Here is a 19484-nt window from a genome sequence, read left to right on the forward strand (position 1 = left end):
GTAGCAACCCAACATTTATCTGCCAGTGTCACAACACACAAAGAAAAAAGACTCCAATACTTTCCACAGCGTCCGTACCCCCTACACATGAGGAATATACAACACAGCACATGCACAGTCACACGGGGTTCCAAGAAGAGCTGCAGCAGCCTGTCCCCAATTACAAGCACCTCTGACAGGGCATAAATCTGATCCAGATGGGCTGATGGTTGATTTATGATGAGAGTGAGAAAGATCTATATCCTCCCATCCTAGTTAGCTGCTTCTGTTCCCTTTGCTAAGAGGTTCCCAACATCTACAACATACCAGGCTCCTTCACTTGATCACACCTATTAATCGACTTCTATCGTCGCTGAACTCTAACTTTGCTGGCTTTTCTCTCACCCCACAATCCTTCCGTTTTCCCCTCATTGGTTTCATCACTGGAGGAGGATCTCAAGCAGATTTGATAAGGCTGACATTGCTTTTAACCGAGGTGAATGTCATGCTATACTCATCGTCTTCCAATGCATTAATTGTCTGGGCTTTAAATGTCAGCAAAATGGGAGAGAGTCAATCATCTTCTACTGTTTTTCCCAGCAGTCACCCATCTGCTTTTCACTCTTCTCAATTTTAGAAGGCAGGGATAAGTGTGACATATGATTTCTACATTTAGAGCCTTCTGTGAAATAATCTTAGTATTTACAATATGATAAATATAGTACTTTTCACACGTTCTTGTTTTCTTTGTACCAGCTCTTTGAAGGGAACAGTAACTATGATACTCCTGAACTGAGAAATGTGGAGCCTCTGCTAACCCGCTTTATCAGGATTTACCCAGAGAGGGCAACTCCTGCTGGAATGGGCCTTCGACTTGAGCTCCTAGGCTGCGAGATTGAAGGTAGGTAGACTGCAACCTCATTCACTGCTCTTATGAAAACTATGATTGGTCCGCTGCATTTGACAGCAAGTTCTTTCAGCTCCTCCATATTTTTGCTAAGTGTTGCCACAGCAGCTTCGATTGATGTATCATGTATACTGAGATACATTTCTCTACATTGTGCCCAGTGAGTCAAAATGTCACATATTCAAGAAAATGTTGATTTCTCAGAATTCAGAAGATGGAGAATCACATCCTATTTTTTCTGTCAGGCTCAAAACTTCTCATTTGCCCCTCATACACTAACCATTGCAAACCTTATATTTTTCCATGACATTTTGCGTTTGCAAGTCAAAAGCCCAATCCCAAAACTCTCCCTTCACCCCAGGTACCCAAGTGGTAGGTTGAACCCAAAACTGCTCCAGACATGCAGGACAATGTCAGGTGATATGGAAATGTGATGCTGATCAGTTCCTCATTCTAAAATTCAATAGCATACGTGGTGTCCAGTGTGGTGACAGGAAAAATTCCAACGGACATAATCCCAACTTATCATTACAAAAGTGGACAAAATCCCAGTTTCACAAAGAAATCTAAATATAAAATATAATAGGCTTAGGGTTAGCGTTAGTGTTCGTGTTCAGGTTAGTGTTAGGGTTAGCGGTAGTGTTAGTGTTAGGGTTAGCGGTAGTGTTAGTGTTAGGGTTAGTGTAGTGTTAGAGTTAGTGATTGGGTTGGTGTCAGGGTTAGTGTTAGTTTTAGGGTTAGTGTTAGGGTTAGTGATTGGGTTGGTGTCAGGGTTAGTGTTAGGGTTAGGGTTAGTGTTAGGGTTAGTTTTAGGGTTAGTGTCTTACATTAATGTAGTTGATACCTTTAAACAGCTATGGTGTCATCTCAACACAGTGCTCACGTTTGGCACCTGATAATCTGATCACTACTTTGAAAAAGATGAAAACTCTTAACAATTGAGATGGGACTCGGAATAAGACTGGGATTTTGTCCATTTTTTGTAATAAGGAGTTGGGATTCTGTCCACTGGGATTATGTCCATTGGGATTTTGTCATGGAACCATCCAGTGTCACTGTCGCACTCAGTGGTGACATTTATCTTTCTGCCTGCAGTAATTACATTATCTTTCCACCACAATGACCTTCAAGATATTTAGGCTTAAAATTCCACTTCCCAGACTGTGCACACATGCATTCGCATCTGTTGTGACTTGACAGAGACACATGCAGGTGAACCATCCATCATCTGAGCTAATAATGTGGCTCCAAGTAGCTCCAGTGTCTTGTCATTCTTACAGTCCAAGTTATTTAAAGTGTGTGAAGGCTCCCAGTGTTGAGCCAACAGCTGTGCAGTTCTTGCTCTTTATCCCTCCGAGGGTTCGTCATCTTGTTTCTCTGTAACGTCAAAGCTGCCCCTATAGCTAACAGCTTCTGAAGGAGATCAAATGAAAGCCTACCTGGTTGTGTAGGATTATTGCAGCCTGGCCCCCATCATACTCCTTCCAACTCCTGCCTGTCTTTCTTCTTTCAAAGGGCCGCACACACTTTGCTATCTTTAAAATTAGCCCATCTTTTTCCTCAGCTCTTTATCTAACTCTCTGGAAGCTCATTGTAGCAGAGAAGCAGCTCAGCGATATAAGAGTGTGTAGCAGGCTAGCCCTAAATGGATTTACATATTGGATTTCAGGGAGGCCCGTTCTGTTGTAAGCCTCATGGACTTCCACCGGGAGCTTTAGTCAGACGATAATGCTTGTTTTCACTGTTAATTCCAAACACACACACAGAACTACTGCAGTCACCCTGCCAAACATGTGGTTAGAGCCACGTGCGCACAATCACACTTATACACAGGTGCTTGTGCAAGTGTGTGTCTGCGTACGGAGCCGTAGCAGGAGGACTAAATCCTCATTTCTGTGAGAGGCTCCCCTGATGCAGCCTGACCCCATCCCTGACCTTCTACACCCTGAATCTGACAGGGGCTGATCTGCCTCATTTCATCTGGCAGAGGAACAGAAAGAGAGCATTGCCTCTCACACATGTGCACGCATTCATAAAAACACACACAGACACACTCTTCACACAGATATTTTCAGACAGTGTTCTATCTGTTTGTGCGTTTTCCTCCCTGTGCACTGGGGGAAGCCGCTTCATTACACAGTCACCGTGAAAACACACGCACAAACACCACAGCACGGCTGTGCAGCAGCAGAGCACAGAGTGGATCTCCGACCTGCCCACATCTAAAAGTGTAGCAGGCCATAATGATAGGCTGCTGTGGTAGCCAGGGCCCCTGCCTATAAGCAATCGCAAGCCTTTTTCCTCTCTCTCTTTGTGTATCTTTGGGTTTAAGGCACCCAAACCCTAAACATCTTGCTTTTAGCTTTGGCTCTATTATACACCCACACCTCCTCAACTCAATAAAAGGAGGGATGCTAATTGCTCAAATAAGTGAAAACCCCGGCTTAGATTTAAAACAAGACTACTTCAAGTTTCGTGAATATTCCATGCACTCAGCATTGCTTAAACCCCCAAATGAGTGAGTGAATAAGTGTCAGTCTGGTAACTTGCTAACACTATAGCTCACAAACTATTAAACATATCAGGTTTTGCATTACAGTGAGTTGTAATATGATGATGAAATAATAAAATTTTGGTGTATCTACAATCACCCAATCATGAGATAATGACATTATGTCTACCCTGTGTCCCCTTAAAATGTATGATCCCGTTCTGCCACCCAGTGGGTGACATCATAGGTGCTTATATATGAGACTTTTATTTCAATATTTTTGTCTCATCATGTGATCACAGCCTCATTGGACAGAAAAATCCCTGTCTACAATTTGTTTTTCACTTATGTGCCACAGCTCATCTCAGTGCATTGCCTTTCCTGTAAGGTTTTTTTCCTGGCTAGTAAGTCATTATATTACTTGTTTAATTTTCCCTGCACTAATGGCTTAGACCCACAAAATGTGAGTGAGCCAGCCCATGAAAGACTGTAAACACAATAACCCACAAACAAACACTTACAGGAAATTGCAATTTTTCATGAGAGCAAATATTAACATGAAGATGAAGTGATTACAAATCAGTCTGTTCGTCATCAGTCATTATATTTGATATTATTGATTACCGTTTTGTCACTCGGTCATCTAATCTTGAAATCCTGCTGACTCATCATCACATGATGATGGGTTCAAAGTATGGCACTGACAAATCTCTACTCAAAATGTATAAGCATTCAGCGGTGATTCTCATCACAATGCTGTACAGTTAGTGTTGGGTCCTGTACTGACTGCTAACACAGTACCTTACTTATACTGGAAGAATAGACTGGAAGTCCAAAAGTACAGATGGGAGACCCCAAAAAAGTGGTGGATGATCAAGCTGAAAACTGAGGGACTTCCATATCTAGGCCATTGAACAGGTGCTATCGATGGTTGCCAAGGAGGAGCAGTAGAGCAGTCATGATGCATGTATCAACACCAAAGGAGGATCAAAAGCTTGAGAAGTACCGCAAAGTACTGAATTAAGAAATGTGGGACCAAAGTGGTTCCAGTGGTTATGGGAGTATTCTGAAGGTGCCACCTGATAGAGTGCATTCAGCAGATAAAGGAACAGGCTTTAATAAAGTGTGACTTAAGATTTAGAAATGTGAATCACATCATTCCCCACATTAACACATTTAACTTAAATATAGCCTGTTACCTGTTGCTCTTTGTGTCTCTGTGTAGCTACTGTCCCACCCACCACGCTTGTTCCAAATACAACTCCATCAGACGAGTGTGACGATGACCAAGCGAGCTGCCACAGCGGCACAGGTGATGACTACGATATGACAGGTGCTAACATCGCCCTCATGAGACTGCCATCAATCATTCCTCTCGCCACGTCCTGGGTCACGCTCATTGATGCCACCAAAACTTTCCAAATGTCTTCCCTCTCTACTGCAGATTTGATATCGCATCTAATCTGATATCACTTGTCCTGTGTGCTCAAACACACACATACACATATGCAAATACAGTCAGGTCCATAAGTCTTAGGATGGGGACACCACAGTGGAGCTAAAGTGAAATTTTCAAGATGTTCTTGTAGTGTAGACCATCTTTAATTAACAGGGTTTAACAAAAATGTGACATTGACCATTTAGAAATTACAGCCATTTAATACATAGTCCACTCATTTTCACAGCCTGTAAATTACTGAACAAACTTGATAAGGGTATTATTGCAAATACAATTCATCGCTATCACAGCCAGTTTTCTTTAGACAAGTCTGGAGGTGAATACATGAACATTCCAAATCACTGAATAATCTTGAACTTTATTTTTACATCAGTCATCAGGAAATACAAACAATATGTTACTATGTGGTAAATGTGTCTGGTAGGGTTGCCAACTGTCCCTTGAAAAACGGAATCGTCCCTTATTTGGAAATAAAAGTGTGCGTTCCGTATTGGACCTGAAATGGGACGCAGTTTGTCCCGTATTCTGTGAGAATCAAAAAGTCTGTAAAATGTCAATGGAATTGACTGGCGCTTTATATGGAAACTTACGGTAAATTTGATCCCAGCCTCTCTCCTGCTCTTCACCAATGACTGACAGACACGAGGTTGACAATACAGAATCCTCTATATCTCATTGGTCGAGGGACATCTGCTCGCAAGAAGATACCGTCGTCATGAGCTGACGACGTCGCTGGACGACAGTAACAAGCGCAGCATTGGCTGATATCTAATCGCTACAGACAACCGACACTGGCACTGCAGATATGCCTACGGACAGCAATGTCTGTAACGTCGGTTATACTCCTCCTAAAAAACAAAAAAAAACAAAACAAAAAAAAAAACAAAAAGAATGCAAAAATACAGGCGCGAATGAGAAAGGAAATGGCTGTGTGGAAAAGGTGCGCGACAACAGCTAAGTATTGTAAGTATTGTTTACTTTTCAAACTTATTTTTTTGCACTTTTATTACACTAATATGTAAATGTGCACTGTTACATTGTTTGGGATGATTGCAAATTTTCTGTTGTTTTGTTGTTAAGCACTACAAGCGAGATTTTTTATTTTATGCTTTGAAGCAGGACAGAATGCTCATTTTGAAATTGTGAGTGAAAATTTATTTTGCACTAAAAATAAATTGCTAATAATAATTTCCACGTGTTCGTATCAGAACAAATGCATGTATGCATCGACTTAAAGTCAGGGTCAGTCAACCAGTCAAATGGTTAAAAATCATTTCACACAGTAACGCTGGGCAGGGTGAGAGGCAATGGTCGGTCGGCCCTGGCAGTGAGGTGTCCCTTATTTATTTTTCAGAGGTTGGCAACACCTAGTGTCTGGTGTAGGCAGCTCTCAAAAACTGAGTGACCGTGCAAGAAGGAGACTAGTGAGGGAAGCCACCAAAACAACCAGCAAGCAGTTATATTTCTCACATTAACTTTGGACTTCTGAAAAAAGGATCGACTGTATATAAAAATGGCCATAATTCCTAAATGGTTATGCATTTTTTAAATTTATTTATTTATTTTTGGGGTAACACCATCTTGACTGTGTCATTTCAACTCTATTGTGGTGGTGGTGTACAGAGGTAAACTGCACTCCAGTTTCTTAAGAATCCAACTGAAAAGTCACAATTGCTAATTGGATGCTCATTACAGGACTACTGGCCTTTCACTCAAAGTGGTTAACTCATAGATTCATAATCTGGCACAATAAATTCTGACTCCATTCATCTCTGTCTTCACTTCCTCCATGTCTTATCCCCTTCTAACCCAGTAAGTATGTTCCCACTAACCCAGTAACTGAGCCTGTCCTACCACCTGCACTCCCCATTAACAACCAGCAGTCCTCCAGTGATGAGCAGAGGCACTGTCTTAACCATGAATTTTATTAAAAAGGTGCGGATACGTGGGACTACAGACGGCAGTTTTGAGAATGAGGGACAAAAAGCATGTTTTTTATTAGAGCCCGACGATGGTATCGTTTGGCTGATAATACAGCCAGTGTGTTGTACGTGTCAGTGTTATTTTTTGCTAACATGAAAACTTTTATTCCACAACCCCTCCCCCCACCCAAAAAAATATGCAAGAAATACACTTTGACTGTTGGAAATGGTGTCATACATGGTTTGGCTCCAATGGCATTGTTGTGGTTAGTGGCACTTCGTTTCGGTGCAGAAGGTTCCCAGTTCAAACCCCACCTCTGCCACATTTCTCCATGTTACGTGAAGTTCGTTTTGTTACTTACATTACTTTTATATAGTGCTGTCCAAGTATGGTTGGGACCCGTCATCCCTAACCCACAGAAACAAAGCCATTCTTTCAGTCAGAAGTGAGCATTTTACAGTAAAACTTGACAGTGGTTACAGTGCCCCTAGGATGGGCCAAAATAGATGAGAAGTCTATTGCATGCAATTCTGAGGCGATGCAACATAGGCGACTGCCAATCCAAGTGAAGGAAGTGTAATGGCCAGTGGACATATGTTGGTTGGTTTTTGGTTATAGGATTTGTAATAAAGTTTATGCTTAACTGTAAACATCAAGCTCAATTACATTTCTTTGTTATAAGAGTTCGATAATGAAATATTTTTATGTATGTTTGTATATCTATATATATATTAGTGTCATCATTTTTTTACTCCCTATCTAATATTGGTATCGGTATCAGCCCCAAAAAATCTATATCGGTCTGGTTCTAATGTCTAATGCATGAATGTATTCTGTGGATGGATGCGGATATGAATAAAGTTGAACTCTGTAACAGGCTAGGCTAACTGTGCTACTGTCCCACGATAGGTGGTGCCACAATGCCAGAGACTACTACCGTTGACGTAAAAACATCCCATGGTGAGGAGAAACTCCTACTAGAAAACTATTACAGCTGAAATGTGCAATGAACTGATGGAGGTTTATTTTAAATTCATGTCCAGGTTTGTTCACGAGTGCCAGCTGAAGGTGTTTGCTGTCCTTGAGTGTTTGTCTGTTATTAAAGCTGATGATGTGGCCCTGAGAGGTTCCTGCTGTCAGGGTGAGGGAGTTTGCGTGATGCAGGCCTAGCTGATGATTAGCACGAGCACTCTGCTGCTGCCTTCTCAGCATAATCACTAATCACTGGCCCAACAAGTACACAGTAAACATGGCACAAACACAGGAAAAGCGCAATGCAATGACCACAGGAAATTGGGTATGGTCTGGGGTATGTGCATGAAGGCAAACACAACATATATTGTACTGTCTCCCATTGCGAGGTGATGCAGCAACAGCCAGCTGAGACGCTGTACCCCAGTCCTGACCTTGGCTAATGGACCATAGGTTCCACAAAGCCCTCTTCACTCCATCAGCTGGCTGTCGCTGTCATCCGCTGAAGCTCGAGCTGTAGTTAAACATTAAAGTTGAGGTGCATCATCTGGGAGTAAGCGCTTCTCTCGACTGGTCCGATGAAGAGCCTTAAACAGGCCCATGTGTTTGGTTATCATGCTATGCCAATGTCAGAGGATATGGAATTTGTTAGAATTTGCCGAGAGTCTGTTCTTTGTTTCATCATAGACCTCTCTCTATATACAGTGGTCCCTCGTTTATCGCGGGAGTTGCATTCTAAAAATACCCGCGATAGGCGAAATCCGCGAAGTAGTCAGCGTTATTTTTTTACAATTATTATAGATGTTTTAAGGCTGTAAAACCCCTCACTACACACTATTATACAACTTTTCTCAAACAGGCATTAACATTTTCTCACTTTTCTCTCCTGTGTAAAACACTCTCAAAGTTCAAACCTTAGTAGAAAAATAAGGCCAGTATTATAGAATGAAACCAAAGATCAAAACCTGCTTTCAGGCCCCAAACATTTGTTTGAGAAATAAAAATAGAATATTTTCCTATAAATAATTATGATGGCTTTTAGAACTAACGAATTTAATTTTAACGATCAACCTACGAGGTGGACACATAAGAAATTATTAATATTGACTCACCAGTATCTCCATGTCCCAAAAGCCAGGGCTGTGAGCATGGACCAGGCCGCCGGGCCACCCGCCCTCGACCGCCACCCAATTCTCTCTGCACCCGAACCCCCAATGGCCCCCTCTGCAGGTGGTGAACCCACAGGAGGGCGGGCCCACGTCACTCTTTCGGGCTGAGCCTGGCCGGGCCTCAAGTGGAGGAGTTTAAGTATCTCGGGGTCTTCTTCACGAGTGAGGGATGGATGGAGCGTGAGATCGATAGATGGATCGGTGCAGCATCTGCAGTGATGCGGTCGCTGTATCGGACCATCGTGGTGAAGAGAGAGCTGAGTAGGGGGGCAAAGCTCTCGATTTATCGATCGATCTACGTTCCGATCCTCACCTATGGTCATCAGATTTGGATCATGACCGAAAGAACGAGATCGCGAGTACAAGCGGCCGAGGATGAGTTTCCTCCGCAGGGTGGCTGGGCGCTCCCTTAGAGATAGGGTGAGGAGCTCGGTCACTCGGGAGGAGCTCGGAGTCGAGCCGCTGCTCCTCCACGTCGAAAGGAGTCAGTTGAGGTGGCTCAGGCATCTTTTCCGGATGCCCCCTGGACACCTCGCTGGAGAGGTGTTCCGGGCACATCCCACTGGGAGGAGGCCCGGGGAAGACCCAGGACACGCTGGAGGGATTACATCTCTCGGCTGGCTTGGGAACGCCTTGGGGTTCCCCCGGAGGAGCTGGGGGAGGTGTGTGTGGATCGGGAGGTCTGGGCGGCTTTGCTTGAGCTGCTGCCCCCGCGACCCGACTCTGGATAAAGCGGAAGAAAATGGATGGATGGATAGATGGACTCACCAGTATTTCACAGTTCCTCTGATCGTGCCTCTGCGTTGTGGCGCCACTCCGCAGCGTGTTTTTCCACTGAGTCACACCTCAGTGCAGGTGTATTTTTCCAAGTGAAGACACAGTTATTGGTAGTTGTTGGCACTCTTTTTTCTTCTGGGCAAGAAGATTCTTATAAACAGACACGCAGAGCACAATGCGCATGCTCTTTCTTCGCTCACTGCCTCCGGTGTTACCGTTGTGGGACGGATGCGGGACCCGCAAAGAATCCAAGTCATTAAAAAAAATACAAACCTCTCTCAGTGGCCACCGAGCTCTGCGGCTGCGGTTACCGAGACCATGCACCGCTGCGGATTTTCCACAATAATTCTATCCTTGCGGGCTGCTGGAGCGCTCTGCATCAAAACAGTGAGCGTAGTCTCTGGACCTGTTGCCAGATTTTGGCCACAACTCCCACAGCAGACAGTGGGCGAGCCCGCAGACTCGGTAAGGCGCATCGGAGGCAGTGAGAGCAATTGCAGTGATGCCGACTGGCCCGCCTGATTGAGGACGCAGAACACAATGCACTGTTAAAAAAAAAAAAGAAGAAGAAGAAGCATGCAAAATTGCACTAAAAAAAAATCCGCGAAACTGCGATGCAGCGAAAGGTGAACCGCACAGTTAACTGCACAGCAAGCCATGTTGTCACAGATATTTGTAATGTCAGAAATTTCATGCACGTTGGTCCACAGCAGCTAGCAAGCATTGCTAGCAGCTGTTGCTAGCGGGGCTCTGGAGTCCTTTTCTGGATCTCCAGTTATCTTAACAATCCTTCTGATGGTGAACATAATTGCAAAGCTGTCATTCAATGCAGCCAAGCCCCAACTGTCATAACTATGTGGCTTAAAATATTTTAACTAATCAGTTTATTTAAAAAAGAAATCACCCTCTGTACAGTTTTCATGAAGGGAAACTAGCTAAACAAACCAGTGTAGTTAAGAGTCATGTTGCCGTTACCATGAGTGAGAAGTGTAATGTGTTTGATGTCTTCCATCACCATCTGTTTGTGGGTGTGTGTCAGGGCGGGCGTGAGCCCGTTCACCAGGAGCCGTTTGGACCCGCAATACAGACTCCCAGACGTGACTTGGGTGTAAGTCATACGGATCCACTGAACCAACTGCTACACATCGATCACAATAGCTTTATCTCGAGGGTTTAAAGCCTCGTAATAAGCTTTCATTCTCTCTATTTTCTTTCACGTGCCAGCCGTGTAGTAAATAAACGACGGAGACGGGAGCAGAGTCATTATCTATCAAAGTACTCACGTGTCCTGAATGCAACATCATGTGAGGACTGATTGCTCTCCTGTCACTCACAATTCCACGCCCCTCTCAATCGAAGCACGCCCTCCCACACCAGAACAGGGCCAAAGTTTGAAACTGAAAAAATAAGATCTGAAAGTGAAAAAGATCTGAAGGGTGAAAAAAAGAAATTGAATGAAATAAATTATTTGATCAAAAAATTACAGAGCTGAAACCAAAATTTTATTTAAACTGAAAAATATATATCTTACACTTATTTATTTGATACTTTTTAAATGATTATAAATTCAAGAACAAACATTGAATTTTCAGTTTCAAAATGTATTTTTTCAATCTTTTTTATTTTTCAGATTACAAAACTTTAATTTTCAGTTTCAAACAATTTATTTTTTCAATCTTTTTTTATTTCAGATTACAAAACTTTTGGCCTTGATTTAGCTCCATATGAGTCCCCACGGGTGATGTGCTAGTGTTTATTTATGCTATAAATTTGAAAATTTTAACATGGGGTTCTATGGGAGTGCATCACTTTCGGAGCCAGCCTTAGGAAGCCATTCAAGGAACTGCAAGTTTCTTTCGCTTCAGCATTGGCTTGTTGTTTATCAAGCAGTGATGTGAGTCATGCGCGCTTCTCTTATCCAGAGACTGTTGGTTGCCTCTGTTAAAATTTCCAAGTATGAGGGGGTGAACACCCAAAGCCACTTTAATTGGGAATGGGATTTCTTAACAAAAAAGTGGCTTGGCATCTAAGCTGCGGTTCCTCATGAGAATTCAATTTCTTCGTGTTTAATGAGCAAATAGAGTCATTGCCTGCAGAAGCCTGTTAAAACCTTCCATTTATTAAAGGGAATAATGGCTTATATATTATCCATTTGGAGGGCCACTTCGTGTACTTCTAAAGGCATCACGGGCTGTTGCTAACATCCCGAACATCTTACTCCCTTGGTTTGTTGGAACTCTTTCTTCATCTTTTTGAGCAGTGGAACTCACTGGCTGAGCTCCCACACATTTTCTTACCTCCACAGAGCTTTCCGCAGCATGGCGTGTGTCTGTGGGGGATGCTGTTGTTGAAATGGGGCCGCAGCACGGTACTGTAGCTATCTTCAAGCCTCAAGTCCTGCTCTCATTAAAATCTGGAGCTCTACGGGATTCTGATTTGTTTCTGAATTGGACAGCATATGTCCAGATTCTGTCTACCCCCATCTCTATCTTTACATCAATTCTTGGTGTTAGTACGTGCTACAACTTTCTTTCTGTACCATATTGTGTTCCTTGCAGGAAATCAATAACTATAACCAACAAATGTTCTCTCTTATGTGGGCTGTAACTTGTTTTCAATGTTACTTGTCCTTCTTGTGTTTTTTTTACTGCTGTTGGATTCTGTTATGTCCTGCAGACCTTTGCTGCCCTCTAGTGTTTGTAGCTGATCAGGACACGTTTCTGATGTTTTAAATGTAGCATGTAGTCATGTCATGACGGGCACTCCGGTGATTGTTCAGAGATAGCCCAGTACTCTTCCAACATTATAATAAGGAGGGTGATGAAATATGACCTTGTGACACACCTGATGTTTAGCTTCTTCAAATCCTCTGTAGATTTTCTGGGGTTTGCGTGTGACTTTGGCTGGGCCAGTGATCCATCCTTCTGTAGCTGGACATCAGAGGACACTGGCTCTAGGTGGCAGATCCAGTCCAGTGGCACACCAACCCTCAACACTGGACCCAACATGGACCATACAGGTGAAGGACTTTACGGTTGGCACTCACCTTATGGAATTAAGATAATTGCAAATCATTGAGTATTTGTTGGTCAGTCATGCAAGATTTTTTTTTTTTTTAAATCTGGCAGGTGGATCAGGGAACTTCATCCTATACCTTAGCAACAGGTCCTCAGGAGACAGAGGTGGCTCGGCTGGTAAGCCCTGTGGTCAACTCCCCAGATTCAGACCTGTGCATGTCCTTTTGGTACCACATGTTTGGGCCGCACATCGGCATGTTGCATATTAAACAACGTAAACAAACGGTGGATGGACCAGCTGACATCCTGCTGTGGACAGTTAGTGGTCACCAGGGCAACCGCTGGAGAGAAGGTCGTGTCCTTGTCCCAAGGACAACCAAACCCTATCAGGTACATGAAACAGTTGTTGCTTTTGCAACATAAAATTCAATAAATTCTTCATAGTTCTGTTTAGAAAGAAAAAACTGTTTTTGTTTTGTTTTTTGTAGGTGATCATTGAAGGACTCGTGGAGAGAAAGAGTTGGGGAGACATTGCTGTGGATGACATTAAGGTTCTCAGTGGTGTCAGCATGACTGATTGTAAAGGTGGGGCTTGTTCATAATTACACTATGATCTAAATCCTGGCTATAACTTTCACTGTGGTTTGATTTCATTTTGGCTGTGTAATTAACTGGAATCTCTACTTGAACAGATCCTGATGTACCTACAGAGCCAATGTTACCAGAAGATCGTTTCAATGAAATCAGTAAGTCGTTCAAAAGAAGGCATGACTTTACATTGTTGGGTATATATATATATATATATATATATATATATATATATATATATATATATATATATATATATATATATATATATACGGTACATCTGGAAAGTATTCACAGCACTTCACTTATTCCACAGTTTGTTACGTTCCAGCCTTATTCAAAAATGGATGAAATTCTTTTTTTTTTCCTCAAAATCCTACACACAGTACCCAATGTGGAAAAAGTCACATGTACATAAGTATTCAAGCTTTTGCCATGAAGCTTCAAACTGAGCTCAAATGCATCCTGTTTGCACTGATCAACATTGAGATGTTTCTACAGCTTAACTGGAGTTCATCTGGGGTAAATTCAGTTGATTGTTCATGATTTGAAAAAGGCACACAGCTGACAGTGCATGTCAGAGCACAAACCAAACATGAAGGAATTGTCTGTAGGCCTCTGAGACAGGATTGTCTCAAGACACAAATCAGGGGAAGGGCACAGAAACATTTCTGCTGCTTTGAAGGTCTGAATGAGCACAGTGGCCTCCATCATCCATAAATGGAAGAAGTTCAGATCCACCAGGACTCTTCCTAGAGCTTGGCCGCCCCATCTAAACTGAGTGATGATCCAGCATTCCTCTATGGAGAGAGGAGAACCTTGCAGAAGGACAACCATCTCTGCAGCAATCTACCAATCAGGCCTGTATGGTAGAGTGGCCAGACGGAAGCCACTCCTTAGTAAAAGGCACATAGCAGCCCACCTGGAGTTTGCCAAAAGACACCTGAAGGACTCTCAGACCATGAGAATAAAATTCTCTGGTCAGATGATACAAAGACTGAACTCTCTGTCATGAATGCCAGGCATCATGTTTAGAGGAAACCAGGCACCATCGCTTTGTGCTGGCAGCATCATGCTGTGGGGATGTTTTTCAGTGGCAGGAACTAGTAGACGAGTTAGGATTGAGGGAAAGATTAATGCAGCAATGTACAGAGACATCCTGGGTGAAAACCTGCCCCAGAGCGCTCTTGACCTCAGACTGGAATGATAGCAAGACAATGGGCCTCATGTATCAATGTTGCGCACTTGTGGCGTAAATTTACGGCGTAAACTTGAAATACACCAAAGTCGCCGTGACATGTATCAAGCAGTGCGCACCTGCCCATTTCTGGCGTACGCCTGATGTGATCTTGATAAATGCGGCGGGTGGAAACTATCGTAATTATAATAAACACGCCCATAAATATTCAGACTCCGCTTCAGACACACCCCCATTTACGACATGGAAGCCGGAAAGACGGCAATGAAAAAGAACTCCACCAATCACGACGCGTGCCAATAGAGCATCAAAAGCAGCTGTCGTATCAATTGTTTGTAGTATATAATCAATAAAGTGTTACAGTGGTCCCTCATTAATCGCTGGAGTTACGTTCTAAAAAATAGCCCGTAATACGCGAAACCGCGACGTAGTCAGCGTTATTTTTTACAATTATTATAGACGTTTCAAGCTGTAAAACCCTCACTACACAGTTTATACACTTTCTCAATCAGGCATGAACATTTTCTCACTTTTCTCCTGTGTGTAAACACTCTCAGTTCAAACCTTAGCAGGAAAATAAGACCAAACTGTTTTCAGGCCCAACATTTGTTTGAGAAATAAAAATAGAACGTTTTCCTATAAATAATTATGATGGCATTTAGAACTAACGATTAATTTTAACGATCAACGAATGAGGTCGGACACATAAGAAATTATTAATAGTGACTCACCAGTATTTCACAGATCGGGCCTCTCATCCTGATGCTGCGCCTTTTCCCACTCACACCTGGCTGCAGGTGTCTGTGTCCGTGTGACAAACACAGTTATGAGTAGTTGTTGACGCTCTTTCTCTTCTGGGCAACAAGATTCTTATAACAGATACGCAGAACACAGAACACTGTAAAAAAAAAAGGCATGCAAAATTGGACTAAATACTCCGTGAGACTCCGAGGCCAGGACAGGTGAACGGCGTTATAGCGAGGGACCACTGTATTCTCTTTTCACGTCAATAATTCTTGACATGTGGATATTGCTCGCTCAATTAACAAGACACGCCTAATCTGTCAGATTTCTTTATTTTTTAAATGTATTTCTGTATTTATTTTATTGTGACAACCGAATGGAGACGACAAAACCTGGTTGCAGCACGGGTGAATTAAGGGAATGACGAAACTACAGTTGTTATAATCAATTTCATAGTCTAAAACGATCACACCACATGAAGTTAAAATCAGCGCTGCTCTGGTTCCAGGCTCTGGAGAAAAAGGCGAGCAGCGCTGTCTTTGCAGTCAGCACTGTGGCCACGGATCGTGCTCCATAACAATCCCGCAAAGGCGGGATTTGTATTGATTATTATGTAGTATAATTAGGAAAGTGTTATTTATGTAACATATGCATTGATTTGTATAATGGCACTGTTTATCATGTTGATCATCTTCATTTTTATGTGGATTCCAGCGCTGGTTCATTTTGGTGTATAATTTACGCCACCTCTCGACCTGGTGTATATTTTCAGCCCAGCGTACACCAACGACCACATTGATAAATGCCAAGTAGCGCAGCCGTTTTGCGGTACACCCCATATACGCTCAAATATCGCCGTACGCAACGTTGATACATGAGGTCCAATGACTCTAAGCAGACAGCCAAGATATCCAAGCAGTGGGTTCAGGACAACTCTGTGAATGTCCTTGAGTGGCCCAGCCAGAGTCCAGACCTGAATCTGATTGAACATCTCTGGTGAGATCTGAAAATGGCTGTGCACTGACGTTCCGCATCCAACCTGCTTGAGAGGTGCTGCAAAGAGGAATGGGCAAAACTGTCCAACAATATATGTGCCAAGTATGTGACATCATATTCAAGAAGACTTGAGGCTGTAATTGCTGACAAAGGTGCATCAGCAAAGTATTGAGCAAAGGGTGTGAATACTTGTGTACATGTGATTTCTTAGTTTGTTTGTTTTTAATAAATTTGCAAAAAACAAACAAACACACTTTTCATGTTGTCATTATGGAGTGTTGTGAGTAGAATTTTGAGGGGAAAAAATTAATTGAATCCATTTGGAGATAAGGCTGCAACATAAAAAAAAATGTGGAAAAAGTGAAGCAATGTGAATACTTTCCAGATGCACGGTAAACAAGAAGAAAATTCCTGAATATATTTGTGTGTTGAACATATCAAGGAAACAACCAGAACTGCTTGGGTCCCACCCAAAAGTCATGTTCGACGGCCCCAAATGAATCAACATCCAGAATTAGAAAAGTGCAGTTCCTTGATTGGTCAGTTGATGCTGACTCCAAAAGTGAGCAGGTTGCCATTGAAGGCCATGTTAAAATGTCCAGCAGAAATAAACATGTTTACAGTCTGGTACAAAAATGTAAAAAAAAAAAAAAAAAAAGAAGCACACACCAATACTGATGAGGTGCAAAAAACAAATATAATGCAAACCAAAGTAGTCACACAAAACTTGCATCCTCACAAAACTCAGAACTTTGAGTCAAAACATTGGTGACTTCTCATAAAACTGCATCGAGGCTGTGAGTTTTGTGTGACTACTTTGGTCCATATTAAAGCTTTGGACAAAAGATGGCTGTGGTCAGTGTAAATAGTTCCCCCTTCACGACATCTGTACAGGAGGTGACTTTTTATAAACTCCTTACATTTTAAGCCATAAAGTTATACATAATTAGGGACATGGCTGCTTTGAGTAACAGCTACGTGGTGTCACTGAGCCGGGACTCTAGAGTGTCACTCAGTCAGAGTTCACTGGCTGCAGCTGCTGTTGTGAGGGACTGTCTTGTTGTTTTGAGCATTTTATTAAAAGTATCTGTATATCTGTAATAACATGGCTTGTTGTGTCATTACTTCTGCTAAGACATCTGTGTGCCACTATTTCAGTCGAGTGAAATTATTTTGTGATTTTAATTTTAGATGCAAACAGCAGTAGCTCTTTTAACAGTTAGCGGTAGGTTGCTCCGTTAGGTCCATGATTACTGAGCAAATAAGCGGGTCATGATTTTTAATGCCCACACCAAAGCAAACCTCTTTATCTATTTCATGGTTTGTCTTGATGTAGGCAGAGAAAGCACCGGCAGTGTAACCTGTATCGCTTTGTCCCTCACTGGGCTCAAACTCACAGTCACCAGTATGGGAGGCAGGTGTTCTAACTATGAAGCTAAAAGCCAAGCATCTGTCACAGGAAGATCTTTTTACTTGGTCACTCTGTTTTTGAGAACTGCCTGTCCAGACAGATTTATCAAACAGTACAATACTGTTTCTGTTTCTTAATGCTCAATGTAAATGAACTCAAACACATAGTCAGTGACTGGGAGATGTTCATGTGTCCATTTGCTGACTTGTCTAAAGAAAAGTGATGATTTCTATGAGCAGTTTTCCATATGTTTACTTTGTTCAAGTAGTTATGAGCTCTGAATATGTAAAGATTATGTATTAAACAATGGCTGTAATTCCTTAAGTTAAAATTGAAAGTCTACATTAAAGAGGCAAAATTTGAAAAGTTGTGTCACTGTCCAACTACATTTGGACCTGACTGTACATTCACCCACAGGTTATGAAGCGTTAACTACATACCAGTCAACCATAGCATTGTGACCACTGACAGGGGAATACTACTGATTGCCTCTTTACAATGGCACCTGTTAGTTGGTGGGCTATATATTATGCAGCAAGTTTGCCCTTGAAGTTGATGCATTGGAAGCAGAAGAAATGGGGACGCATTAAGGTTTGAATGACTTGGACAAGAGCCAAATTGTGATGTCCAGCTGACTGGGCCACAGCATCTCCATAACTTCAGGGTCATGGGTGCCAAGCCTCACTGATGCACGTGGGTTATAAAGGCTTGGCCTGTGTGGTCTGATCCAAGAGAAGAGCTACAGCAGCTCAGATTGCTGAAAAAGTTCATGTTGGTTCTGACAGAAAGGTCTACTGGAGTCCATGTCCCAACAGGTTAGGGCTGTCTGAAGGGGTGACAGAAGGGGTACCTACACAATATTAGGCAGGTGGTCACAATGTTATGGCTGATCAGTGTATGATATACTATTTTTTGGCTTTGGTGGGCTTTGGTGGACTTTTGTACTGTAATGAGTGTCCTTTTATTGTATTTTTATTATATATGCATTAATTTGCCTGTTGTTCATAATGGTTTTCAGGACCCCAAACCCTTCACACTTTGAGCAGTCACAGTTTCATATATTGTGTCTTCTCTCATGCTTCTGTCTGTCCTTTCTAGTTGAGGAGATCACTGACTACCCAGATATTGTGGAGAGCAATGAGATTAGCGGACCAGGCAACATGCTGAAGACGCTCGACCCCATCCTCATCACTATCATTGCCATGTCCGCCCTGGGGGTTTTCCTGGGCGCTATTTGTGGTGTGGTTCTGTACTGTGCCTGCTCACATGGAGGCATGTCGGACAGAAACTTATCGGCACTGGAGAACTATAACTTTGAGCTGGTGGATGGGGTGAAGCTAAAGAAGGACAAACTCAATGTACAGAACTCGTATTCAGAGGCATGAGATGGGACAGAGTGCACATGATGAATCGTGCCACGTGCACAAAACTGGCTGTAGTCATTTCCTCTCATACGTCCATGAGCAGGCCTGCTTGATGGACTGCCAGCACCCTAAACTCACTGGATGATGGTCAGGTTTAGGTGTCTGCCGGAGGTTTGGACTGATCTTTTCTCAGGAGCTGCAGTTAAAAAAAAAGAAAAAAAAAAAAGAACCTACCAGTAGGGGACACTGTGTATAAAATAAATACAGTAAAAAAATGTACAGATGATTTAGATGATATTTTAATTTTCTATGTTGATTTTCATTCATTTTTACAATCGGATGCTGGTGTTGAGACCAATTTATAAATAATGTTTAAAGTATTTATCGTTTCTGGGAAGAAAACTTTTTTATTATCAGTTCATGAAAGCTGTTGTTTATTTTCAAGTCTGAGGAGAGACGTATCAAAATCCGAAATGAACCATATCCGGC

The 19484-nt window shown here is 42.4% G+C and overlaps 1 protein-coding gene across 1 annotated transcript in view; it reads left to right on the forward strand.

Moving 5' to 3' along the window:
* The window catches only part of LOC117508513 (neuropilin-1a-like), a 29939-nt gene extending 10668 nt beyond the window's left edge, over nucleotides 1–19271 (forward strand). The window contains 8 exon segments of the mRNA XM_034168328.1: nucleotides 679–880; nucleotides 4603–4835; nucleotides 12423–12696; nucleotides 12806–12825; nucleotides 12827–13084; nucleotides 13183–13279; nucleotides 13387–13440; nucleotides 18730–19271. Coding sequence (XP_034024219.1) covers nucleotides 679–880; nucleotides 4603–4835; nucleotides 12423–12696; nucleotides 12806–12825; nucleotides 12827–13084; nucleotides 13183–13279; nucleotides 13387–13440; nucleotides 18730–19016 — 1425 coding nt within the window. The 3' untranslated portion in view covers nucleotides 19017–19271.
* Nucleotides 19272–19484: the final 213 nt, after the last annotated feature.

Source organism: Thalassophryne amazonica, chromosome 1, assembly GCF_902500255.1.
Source record: "Thalassophryne amazonica chromosome 1, fThaAma1.1, whole genome shotgun sequence".
In the NCBI taxonomy this organism is placed as follows: domain Eukaryota; kingdom Metazoa; phylum Chordata; class Actinopteri; order Batrachoidiformes; family Batrachoididae; genus Thalassophryne; species Thalassophryne amazonica.